The following is a 12,511-nucleotide window of genomic DNA, read 5'->3' as shown; positions in this document are numbered from 1 at the left end:
TTCCTCATTTATGTAGGACAGTCTTATAATATGCATCCAGATATCCTCCAATCACACAAGCTGAAAATTGTTCCACTTTACTGCAGTTCTGTAACCATATGGGAACCAATCCTGTCTGTGTTCTGTGCACATCTAAAATCCCTGCTGAATGACCTGCCCTGGGAGTGAGTTACTAGTGACCCGGGGCTGCGGCAGAAGGAGGGTGCAGGTTGGGTGGGGGTGAGCCCAGGGCTGGGGCGGCAGGAGGTGTGTGTGTGTGTGTGTGTGTGTGTGTGAGCCCAGGGCTGGGGCGGCAGGGGGGTGCGGGTTGGGGGGGGTGAGAGCCCAGGGCTGGGGCAGCAGGGGGGTTCGGTTCGGGGGGGTGAGAGCCCATTGCTGGGGCGGCAGGGGGGTGCGGCGAGGAGCCCAGGGCTGGGACGGGGGGCAGCCAAAATATTTTTTGCTTGGGGCAGCAAAAAACCAGAGCCGGCCCTGAAAATGGGATCCATATATTGAGTTGACAGTGCAGTGTACAATAGCAGACCACTGCGCTGATGACACTCTAGGCCATGGTAAGATGGGACTGGCAAAGCAGCCTATGGGAGTTCAGTATCCAACACCCATTGAAGTTAGGCATTTGAGCACCTAATTCCCTTCGGCTCTTGGAAATCTCAGCCTTAATGGCTGCTCACATTGTCCATATCTCCAACAACTGCAACCTCCCTGGCCTGAGACACCTGTGACTTAATGTGGATAACCATCATACAGTTTGAACAGTTCCACCCTGCTGCTGGCTTTTGTGTTCTTGGGATAAATGTTCATCCCACAGGCTGCGTCTGGAAGTCGAGCTCGAAGGCTGTGTAGGGTCTGAACGGGCTTTCAATGGAACACAGAAATTGTTCTTATCATTTGTGTTACGGGACCACATTGGAGCCCCAGTCACGGTCCAGGACCCCGCTGTACTGTGCAAACGCAGAGCAAAAAGATGGTCCCTGCCCTAATGAGTTTACAGTCCAACTGTAAGAGAAGAGATAACAGGTGGATACAGACAGATGGGGAGCATAAGGAAACAATGAGACAGTTGTGATCAGCTCGATGGGCAGGGCTCTCAGCACACCAGCAGCCTAACTGTTGTGACGTTTTTTGTAGGCGTCATGGCAAAGGAGAGATTTGAAGGAGTATAATGAGTTAGTTTTGTGGGTGTTTATGGGGAGCATGTGGGCAGCATGGGAGAAAGCACAAAGGTGCTTGTTTGAAAATTTAACAAGTGGGTGATGGAGGCTGGGATCACGGGTTGATCAGAGGCGGGGGTAGCAAGCAGCTTAGAGAGGGATGACATGGTCAAAGCAATAGGCTAGGACCGTGCTTCTCAGCCTGCGGCCCAATCAGCACAGAGCTGCGGCCCATGTGACATCCTCAGGACCATAGAGGTAGTATTTGATGCGGCCCACATAACACATTGTGGGCCACAATAAAATAAAAAGGTGGAGAACCACTGGGCTAGGACAATGATCTTTTGCATCAGCATTTTGAATGGATACCTCTAGCCTAAGGGCAGGTCACTCCAGCTCAAGGGCAGCAGAGGGCACATCACCGTGTTACTGTGTGACAGGTTCCATCATTTTCACAAGGTTCCCTTTGCAAGGGTTCTTTACAAAAAATCAACCACCACCCAGTTGCTTGACTTCAAATAGACTGGGTGCCCCTCTCAAGAGAGGGTGGGTGGGAGCCAGGCATTGAAGCATGGGCATTTTTATTTTAAACTGCTTACTGGAAGAATGATTATAGATCAAATCGTTGGTGCACAGGATTAAACCCTCTTAAGTGTGGGTTAGAAATGCTGCAGTAATCTCAACCCGGCTGCAGGAGGGGAGGAGGCGCAGCAGAAGCAGAGGAGGGGGCGGTTATCTGCCAGGAAAGCTTTTTAACACAAAATGACATTATTCCAAATGGCAGTAAAGAAGCCAAGATTCGGCCCTGATCGATGAAGCTTTCCTTCTCTCTGTTGCAGATGAGCCCGATCCTGCCCTCTGTGGTGCTGTCCCGAGCACGCCTCACAGGAAGGAACTCTGGTAAGTGCTGATGCTCCTGGGATAAATCACACATTTGTGTCACTGCCACTGAACCGATCCCGAGGACTTTCACTTTTAACAGAGCTTCTAGGTAGTAAAGCCTGAGGATGCCCCTCCCCCTGCTGTCATTATCCTTCCTGGCCAAAGAGGAGCTCCCCTTTGGAGCCAGCCAGTGTCACTCCTTGCTGTTGAGTAACATTGGGCATCTTACTCTCTCTCACGCTTGCCAGGCAGGGCTGAATGCATGTCCAACCCGGTTGTTCTACTTGATGACATCATTGGGCCTCCGAGCCCAACCCATGCAACATTCTCAGTCTTAAAGTAAAAGAGACTAGGATGAGGAATCAAACCCAGCTCTCCTGATTACACCTCTCAAGTGACCTGTGTTTCTCATGATGACATGCTACCAAGTGGCTTTTGGGAGGGAATGGGGGTGCATGTCCTGCCATTCAGTCTTTTGCTTTTTCTTGTTCCTCTCTTCCCCCATATCCACCAGCTGCCTGCATGCACATCACCTCCTGCAGGGGTGTCTGAGGCCAGGTAGTATACCATTCCTCTCCCAGTGCCACTATTATGGCTCCTGGAGGCTTGCTTGCAGCCATTATCTCTGAGTAGGCTGGCAGTGGTAACAGAGATTTAAGGTTGATGGAGGGATGTTCAAGGAGTAGCTGTGGAATACGATGGAGAAAGCATGTCAGATATTGTGTGTCCCACATTGTGGCATTGAGTGATAATTCTGCAGCGCAGTACGGACCACTGACCTGCTCAGAATGCCCCTCGTTTATCCTGCTTACGCAACATCACTAGTGCCCAGCACATTTGAATGGGTTTATTTTTGTATCCACTGTTACTCAGTGTTCTGATCCTTCCTGGGCTAGGAGTTTCCTTAGTGAGTTATTCTTAATAATACACATGGGATTTGCAGTGCATATGGTAATCACCTTTCCTTGGTGACCAGGGAGAAACTCTCTTCCAACCAGCAGTTATTTTGCTTGGGTAAAATAAGGGATTTTACTGAGCTGGAAAACTGGATGTGAATTTGTGGGGAGAGGAGGTTTCTTAAAACAGAAAATGGCAGTGCTGTGTGGGAATTTTGTGGGCTTGGCAGCTGTTCTATCTTAGCCAACAAAGGTGCTTTGTTCTCAATTCAGTAGAACTTGACCTGTTAGATAATGCTATCCTGTCTCATAGACTTGAGAGCAGAGCGGCTGTTGCGGTTTTTATCGCCTCTGGTCACCTCTGCAATTGGAGGCATTTGAGTCCCCTGTTTGTTAGGTTCTCTGGCCCAGTGCCCATCATAAGGAGCAAGTGAAAGTCTTAGTTAGTGGTTTTTCTATGAGGAAGGCTTGGAATGAGAGAGAGGTGGTGTATTGGATGACTCGGTTGATTAATAAAAGAGGTTCAGGGGGTTTCCACTGAGACAGGTTTGTAATGAGCCAAAGCTGAGTATTCCTGGTGTGAACTGAACAAGGGGGGATCTCAACCCAGATGTTAGTTGACAAGCATCCACATCAGACAATCACTGCCACGTTTGTCACTGACAACAGAGAAGCCGAGGACTGAGTAGGCTATGGAGATCCAAGTGTAGTCCTTGTAATCCAGGAATAAGGTATATTGGCAGGAGCCGGTGTGTGGAGGAATCTTACCTTGCTCTCTGGCTGTACAGAGGCCTGGAGTCTGTATGGCTGTCACTGTGCTGCCTTTTGCACCGTGTGTACTACACCCAGTGGTCTGTGAAGTGGTACCTCTGATAGCTGCCATCAGACTATCGCTCTCGGCATGCAATGCTCTTTCTCAATCAAAACCTGCTGGGACCTCTGGTCTCCACCATCTGCACCTCTATTTTAATAAAAACACTTCCCTAGCTTTTTTTCATCCATAGATCTCCAAGCACTTTGTAAAGGTGGGTAGAATCATTATCCTTGTATTTGCAGAGGGAGTAGGAGTGGTTCAGAGCAGTTGAGTAGCTGGTCACTGGCAGAGAGGAGAACAGGAGCCCGATCTGATTCGCAGCTGCCCTCATGTGGTGTCCACAGGCACCTCTTTTTAGATTTCTGCGGTACCTCTGCCTCAAAGGTTGAAATTTTAGCCATAGCTGACCTATGGGCGCTGCTTCTCGAATCCTAGTCCCTTTGGGCATCTGCCCCTCTCCTTCCCCTTCCTACCAGCAGCCATGTTGGCAATAAAAAGCCTTCAACCCTTTCAAAACTGGTACAAACACCATAGGGATCGTCTGTGAATGATGGAGATTCTAATGTCTCCCCACAAGACTGCAGTTGCCTTAGCAGCAGTGCCCTCATGTCTATTTGCTCCACTTAATGCAGATGAGATGTAGCCATCAAGATCCTGGCAGGCGGTTAGCACTGTCCTGTTCTGTGCCCCAGTGTAGAAAGAGTAGGTGCGGGGAAGAACCTTTTTAGGGCGTATTCTCTATACTTTGAGCCCCTACCAAGGTGTGAGGGGATGCTCCTGCCCCCATTGGCTTGTGGCCCCTGTACAGAATGCTGAAGCTGGAGAAACAAAAAACAATAAAGAGGAGCAAAATGGATCCTAATTTCTCACACTTCCTTTAGAGAGATGCCAGCCGATAGAACTTTCCTCTGAATAAGCCACTGGCGAGGCTCCTCTGTCTGGACTCAGAGAAGGTTAAAGGGTGATTTGATTAGTCTGTAAGTACCTACAAAGGGAACAATAATGGGCCCTTCAATCTAGCAGAGAAAGGTAGAAGCATGATCCAATGGCTAGCAGTTGAAGCTAGACTACTTTAGACTGGAAATAAGAAGTACATTTTTAACAGGAAGAGTAATTAATGACTGGAGCAACTTACCAAGGATCTTGGTGGATTCTCCATCTCTGACCATTTTGAAATCAAGATTGGATGTTGTTTTTCTAAAAGCTCTGCTCTAGGAATTATTGCGGGGCATTTATCTGGCCTATGTTACACAGGCTGTCAGACAAGATGATCATAATGGTCCCTTCTAACCGTGGAATTTATGGATCCAAAAGGCAGGATGCTAGGGGCCATGCCTGCACTGTCCATTGAGCTCTATGAAAGCCTTACTGGTTCCTATTCGGCCTCATAATAAAATATCTGTCCTCCCACAACAGCAAATATCCATGGGCAGCTTGGTAGAAAGAGTGATCGAACTGTCTAGGAGCCTGTGTCCCAAAGGTCTCTGCAGAGGATGGGGCAGATTTTTGAGCGGGGAAAGGGGAAATTTTGTTTAGGTGGGTTGAGGCAGTAATCCAGGAAGTGATGATGGAAACATTCAGCTGGACTTCAGGAAACCCTTTCTAATAGGGTCACTTCTAATATGTGGGTCGGCCTCTCTAGGGAAGCTGCTAATGCTATTGGAGTCTTTGAAACGAAACTGGACCAAGTCCTTCAGGATATACAGAAGAGATTCATCTTGCACGTGGCATTGGAAGGGGGAAGGAAAAAGTGGAATAGGCAGCCTAATAGGTCCTTTCCAGCCTTAGTATATTTGATTAACTGATCAACCTTGTTAATTTTAAATGGGCTACATACAGGGAAAGCCTGGTGACATTCTCTGGCATCTATTATGCAGGAGCTCAGATGATCTATGATCATGATCATGATATGATCTAACAGTCACTTCTGACCTTAAAAGCTATGAAAATGAAGTGGTGTTTTATGTAAACAGAAGTGTTTGTTCATATCCTTTAACCAGCTAATAAATGTCAAAAATTATTTGCAGCACCAGGAATGAAGAACATGTAGAACTCAAGAAAGGGTTTTACAGAGCAGATTCCAGGGGTTCAGCAGAGCTAAGAAGCATGACTGTGTCTGGCAGCACATCATGGGATTGTTCCACTCTAGAGACAAGAGGAGGTGACTTGAGAGAAGAAAGCACTTTAGAAAGACTTTCTGGTTTGAAGGACTCAGCAGGCTCAAAAGAAGTGCAGTGTGTAAATCCTTCACACTCAATGGAGTCCACGTTTACAGTGGAGTCCAAGATTGTAAATACTGTGCAGATGGACACTGATCAATTGGAGAGCGACTCTCAGGACTTGAACACTCACAAGGCTACAGCAGAAACTTCCATTCCTTGTGCTGGAGTACGGTCTGTTAGTGGAGAGGAAAAATATCATAAAAACGAACCAAAGCAACTTGAAGCCTTCAGCAAAGAGCACTTAGATAAAAAAAAGAAGGGCATTCAGAGGTTTGACTGGATTTCTGGGCACAGTGAGCATTCTAGTCCTCACTATAAAGACATAAACAAGCCAACAGATGGAGCAACTAACTTATCCATCAGGGGACAGGCCGTGCATGAGGTGCCTCGTCTGTTGCCTCTGCCAGTATTCAGAAAAACGCTAAACCCTGTCTTGAACAAGTCAAAAACTCTGGAGAGTGTATCCTCCAACAGGACGGGGCTGGCAATGGAGGCCAGCTTGAGTGACTTGAGTTCTCTTAATGCTGCAGAGTGGACATTGCAAAAGCCAAGCCTCCAGATAAATGCAGATCTTGCTATCAGCAAACAGTCCTGGACAGTAAACGCTGAAGACTCTGTAGAGCGAATCCCACTGATGTCTCTAGAACCAACTCCCTGTAGCTCCTATGACATTGAGATGAGGCCGTATGTGTGCAGTGTCTTGTTAGAGGAGCAGGGAAAGGAAGAGCTTGGCCAGGAGGAGGATCCCACCGTGTACACGTGCATTGAATGCAGCATTTACTTTAAGAAAAAGGAACACTTGATGGATCACATGCTTCAGCATAACCAGGGACCAGGACAGGACCAAGATAGAGATGCAGTTGGGGGTCAGTGTCAGTTCTCCTGTAATGAATGCGGATGGGCATTTGGGGACCCTGGCTCTCTGGAGCAGCACAAGCGGCTTCATCAGGAGTCCAGAGAGAAAATCATTGAAGAAATCCAGAAGCTCAATGAGTTTTCAGACGAAGGTCGAGAAGCCCGGCTGCAGTGTCCCAAGTGCGTCTTTGGAACCAACTCCTCTAAGATCTTTGTCCAGCATGCCAAGATGCACGTCAAGGAGAGGAAGGACCAAGGCATGAAGAATGTGAATCTCTTTGGCAGCACTGGCAGTGGAGAAATGCATGACAGCCCAGTGCACAACATCTACAAACACTTAAAACCAAACAAACACACCCCTGTGCAGGTGCAGCCACACAGCAGCAGTAAAGGACTCAGCACATGCATGCTCTGCAGCTTCCCCGCCCCCAATGAAAATATCCTAAAGGAACACATGAAATATGCCCATTCCCATCTTCCCTGGGACACAGAGATTTTTGAAGAGGACTCTAATCAGCCCGGAACTAGCAGGGATGCCTACAGCCCCGCTAGGCCAGGCCGATTTTCAGAGATGGATTATTTTGGCAAAGCCGAGAGACTGTTTCCCCAGCCTCACCGAGAAAGCACATCCCATTACGAATCTGTTCATAACTTTTCCATGGGTCACCAGAGACTCAATAAAAGCAACGGAACTAATAAAAAGGACTTCCAGACGTCAGAGTTTCACACCAGGAAAGCAGCCCCATACGGTGCCCTGCACAAAAACTTAGGGCTGTCTACCCTTACCTCAGCAAAAGTTTATTCTCAGTTTGCCCTGCAGCAAATGAAAAAAAAAAGCACAATACACCACCTTGAGAGTGATGGGGACAATGTCAGGAGTCACCCAGAGGGGCTGGAGGAGCTCAGGCACAAATGGGCATTGGCAAATGATGTTGGGAGCATGGAAGAGGAAATTTCTTTAACCACGGAAATAGATTTGACTGAGAATAGAAGCTTCAAACCCTTTGCTATTCCTCAGTCTGTTTTGGCCCTCAAGAGAACTTTCGGAGACACCTTGAAAGCAACAGACTCTTCTATAGCATCGGAAGAACAGCAGCATCAGTTACAGAAGATGGTCCCTGTTGTCCTTCTAGAGGAGATGAACCTTCATCCCCAAAAGACAAAGCAGCCAAAGGGGAAGCTGTACAAGAAAAAAATAGCAGCTCCTTCCAGGGAGTTCATGATGGACGAATCCCTCCCTTTAGATATTCTCTTGCTGGACTCCCCTCTAGAGGGTTCCCTAGAGCTAGATGACCTCTTGGATACAGACTCGCCCATGCTGAAGAACGAAGAGAGGAAATGCCCATATTGTCCTGACAGGTTTCACAATGGGATTGGCCTAGCCAACCATGTGAGGGGACACTTGAACAGGGTGGGTGTGAGCTACAATGTCCGTCATTTCATCTCAGCAGAAGAAGTGAAAGCTATTGAGCAAAAATTTTCCTTCCAAAAGAAGAAGAAAAAAGGTAGTATGTACTCAATTTATTATTTTTTTTACTTTTTTTTAAAACTTTTTTTTTTTTTTTTTTAATTCCTACCACTGAGGCTGGGTATGTATATTATGGTAGCTGGCCTGAATCTCTGAGTCTCTTGTCACAATACAACATCCATTCATGGCTTTTTCATCTGGTTAAGCTTTTCTCTTTTGGCATTATCACCTGGCTGGGGCTTTTACCATGTTATGTGCAGTAAAGTCCTCCCTTGGGCTTCCCATGTCTGGAAATATTTGTTAGGTGCTTTTAATATTTGTTAGCTGCTCCTGGATGATGCTGACAAATTGTCCTTCTTTTTCGCAGTTGCCAACTTTGACCCAAGTACTTTCAGTTTAATGCGATGTGAGTTCTGTGGGGCTGGTTTTGATACACGTGCCGGTCTGTCCAGCCATGCCAGAGCCCACCTGAGGGACTTCGGTATCACCAACTGGGAGCTCACCATCTCTCCAATTAACATCTTAAAGGAGCTGCTGGCCAATTCATCCCAACACCCTATGCTGCAGTCTGCAGTAGGAACGGAGCCTTCATCCCCAAACCGAGAGAGGGAGGTGCACGGGTTTGGACACCGAAAAAGCATGACCCCCATGTCTGAATGCAGTATTCCACGGTCTCCTTTATCCCCGTTCCCACCTGCATGGGGAGACGAATCCATGCAGTCCTTCCGAGACGGTAAGCAAGTCCTGAACTTACCTTGCAAGCCGAAAAGTGTATTTACTGCTAATCTAAGGCCAGATCCTGCCATCCTTACTCTGAGTAGAATTCGATGGAGGGGACAATTTGCAGAGCAAGGTTCTATTCAGCATGAATAAAGGTGGCAGAATTGGGCCCCTTGTTATTAATCTCCATCCATACCTTGTTATCCCTGTGTCTTGCCATAAACTGAAGCTTGGGCTGTGCCAATGAAACCTGACACTGGCTTTTGAGCAGGCAAATAGATCTGTGGTGGTGGAGCAATAGGCAAAAGAACCTGCCTTTCTCTTCACACACAGCACAACATCCTTGAAAGCTCCTGTGGAGAGACCCAAGGGAAGAATTTTTTTTTTTTTTTTTTTTTTATTAGAAGGATCAATCTCCTGCATTGAACTGGGTTTCTGTCACTAAAACCTATAAACCTGGAATGAGAGTCCGTCCCGTTTTTTCCTCACTCAGCAGAACTTTGGTAGGAGGGAGAAATGGCAAAAGTCGAAGCCACTGGGACCAGTTCAGTGGCTACGAGTTATTTATTAATTCTACTAGCACTCAGGTGTGAGTAGAGTCCATGGCCTGAGAAGCTGTGCATTTGCCCCATCTGCTGCACTCTTCCTGAGCCTAACATAACTCTGAGGGACAGGTAAGTGTTCAAAGTAACTATCAGCCACCCCAAACAAAACTTGTTGCTGGTAAACTCACCCAGATTGGTTGATGCAAGTGACAGAAACCCAATGTCCTGGTTTTTAAAAATGTCTGTTTGAAACTATGGGTGCATTAATCTAGAACTGCAGTTCCCGTTAACATAGGAAAGTGCTAGAGAGCATTCACTAGGGCAGTATATTCCAATCTTAATTCCAGAATTCTGGCTGTAGGGAACCAGTGGCTGCCCTACAAATCTCAACACATGTAATCTCATGTTCAGAAATGCAGTCCAAAAAGTGGCAGGATCTTTGTGCCTCTCTGTAGCAAAATGGCTCCCACTGCTGCAGCATCTGAGCACCTTGCAAACATTAATTTAGCCTTGTGACATGCCTTTCATATCAGGAAGGATTAGTATGCCTGTTTTACAATTAGGGAAATTGAGGTAAAGAAGCGCTAACTCCTCCAAAGGCTTGCATGGAGTCTATGGCAAAGCCTGGAATTGAACCCAAAACTTCCCAAATCTCTATCCAGTGCCTTAAACAGAGACCAGTGAGCAGGGTAGCCTGCCTGGCTACTTCTGTAGGGTTCCTGGATACAGAAGCAGAGTATATCAATGCTGTTGCCCTAGGGGTTTTTCGCCTTCCTCTGCCTAGGGCACAGGTTACTTGCTGGTTTGAACTAGAGTAAATGGTGGATTTGAACTTGAAATCTTTAAACGAAGATTTGAGGAGTTCAGTAACTCAGCCAGAGGTTATGGGTCTATTGCAGGAATGGGTGGAGACAGTGCTGTGGCCTGCAATGTGCAAGTCCGACTAGATCAGTGGTTTTCAACCTGTGGTCCGTGGACCTCTGGGGGTCCACAGACTATATCTAAGATTTCCAAAGGGGTCTGCACCTCCATTTGAAAATGTTTAGGGGTCCACAAATGAAAAAAGGTTGAAAACCACTGGAGTAGATGATTGTGATAGTCCTTTCTGGCCTTAAAGTCTAGGAGTCTGAGTCTTCCAACCGCCCTCAATGGGTAGCCCTTCTGCTGAATGGTGATGGAACTCTGGACCTTGCAAGTCTGCTTCCCAGTGGAAGAGAAACTACTGATGCAGAGTCTGGGTCTATCCTAAGTGTGCCTTGCTTTATCTACCCATGCACACCAGTTCTGGAGCAGAGGCAGTCACAGACAGCATGCAGGCAATCCCTTCTTCCAGAAATCCCACCCCAGTTCCCAGGAAGCTTCTCTGTCCCAAGAATTCACTCCAAATGCAGAGAATAAAACAGAGAAATTCTCCTATCTGCCACAGCTTTTCTCCAAGAACGACTGCATATCAAAATGAACAATAATACAACGTTTCTTCAAAAGACTAAAAACTCGATAAAAGGAACTTCTAAGGCTGTGTATGACGGCACTCTCTGCTGACACCTACCACGGCAATAATATCCTGGCAACTTTCTCAAAAGTCCTTGAAACAGATGAAAAAAGGATGGTCACTGGAATTCCAAACTTAGCAGTCATCTTAGCTGTCTCTAGTTAAAATAAGGAACATGCAATGTAGGGTGTGCTGGCATGCTCCTCGTGCCCTACGTGCATCTAAAAGGATTCTTGAAGATGAATATAAATGAATTATCTGAAAAACACAGCTCTACTTGGCAAGTCAAATCATAGTAGATGCATATAGCTTTGTGATTGTGGCTGGCTGCTAGTAAGATGTGAGCCATGGGCTTGTCATAGACACAGTGCCTTGATGCACTGCTTAGGTGCACCTCTTGCATACGCTCGTAAGCAGTTTTGGTGTCTTTAGAAATGTTGCTGCCTTTGGCTGGCACTTCAGCAGCTTCAAGCCACAGGTTCCATGAAAGACTGCAGAGATGCTTTTCTAATACGTGCAGTTTACTTCCTTAGAATACTGTGTTGGTCTTGTTAAAAATTAGCCCTACTCCCAGAATGTAAATGTGTTCTTGTTAATAAATTAAATGAATGGAAAGGGAAGGTGCCTCAGTCAGTTGAGTCGCTTCAAAAGCCTTTCAATAGCAAAACATTCTGAATGAAGAGAGAGTTTAAAAAATGGGAGACCCTAACCCTCACTTTGGATTTTCAGTGTAATTCTAGTTCTACAAATTCCTCTTATCCAAAAGTCCTAGTTATCCAAAACAAGTAGCCTGATGTTAGTTAATTGCACTTCTGCTTATTCGAACACCCAGTTATCCAAAACTTTCAGGTGTCCCCAGGCGACTCCAATAAACAGGAGTGGACTGTAAATGCAAACAAGAAATGAGGGTGATTGCTCCAGTGTTCTAAGTTCAGGCATATTAATTAGGGCCAGTAGTGCTAATATTAGTGTTAATTCCTATCTCAATTGTTATGCCATTAGTCACCTTTAGGAAGTAATGTAGACCCAGTACCTATATTGAAAATGTTTCCTGCTAAATTTTGATCAGTCCATATGTCACACCCCTGTCAGCCTCAGAGCATTGCCAACTGTTTGGCTTTTATCAAAGTCCAGGAAAAAAATTACCTACTCCAGTATACCTGTCACTTTGTGCCATGATAGTCAAACTGTTTAGCTATGTGATCCAGTGTGAATCTCTACATAAAAACAGCATTCTCTTGACTTCCCAGTACAAAGCCAACCTGACTGTGTCATGCTCTGGGCCCTCCAAAGTGTACTCCACTTAGGGCATAACATTTCAGCTTTGCTCAAGGAAAGCTACTGCTACAATCATGTGAACACTGAAGCTACTGCACGGAATCCTTACAATCTGGATTCATCCATTTGATGCTGCTACAGCGTCAAAAACTATCTAAAAACCTGTCCCATGAAGTACAGAAAGAAAA

At 46.3% G+C, this 12,511-nt stretch overlaps 1 protein-coding gene across 5 annotated transcripts in view; it reads left to right on the top strand.

Annotated features, from left to right (window-relative positions):
• Nucleotides 1-12,511, top strand: part of WIZ (WIZ zinc finger) — a 141,980-nt gene that overhangs the window by 79,250 nt on the left and 50,219 nt on the right. For 3 of the 5 annotated variants that reach the window (XM_024201954.2, XM_024201951.2, XM_024201952.3), the window contains exons 3-5: nucleotides 1,991-2,051; nucleotides 5,771-8,328; nucleotides 8,656-9,021. In XM_024201954.2, the coding sequence (XP_024057722.2) occupies nucleotides 1,991-2,051; nucleotides 5,771-8,328; nucleotides 8,656-9,021 (2,985 nt within the window). The remainder of the gene's footprint in view (nucleotides 1-1,990; nucleotides 2,052-5,770; nucleotides 8,329-8,655; nucleotides 9,022-12,511) is intronic. The other 2 variants (XM_024201953.2, XM_024201955.3) reach the window with 2 other exon arrangements.

The sequence above is a fragment of the Terrapene carolina genome, unplaced genomic scaffold (assembly GCF_002925995.2).
Source record: "Terrapene carolina triunguis isolate 2854851 unplaced genomic scaffold, T_m_triunguis-2.0 Scaffold746, whole genome shotgun sequence".
Taxonomy (NCBI): Eukaryota; Metazoa; Chordata; order Testudines; family Emydidae; genus Terrapene; species Terrapene triunguis.
Note: the sequence above shows the minus strand (reverse complement) of the source record. Positions and strands in the feature narration are given on the sequence as shown.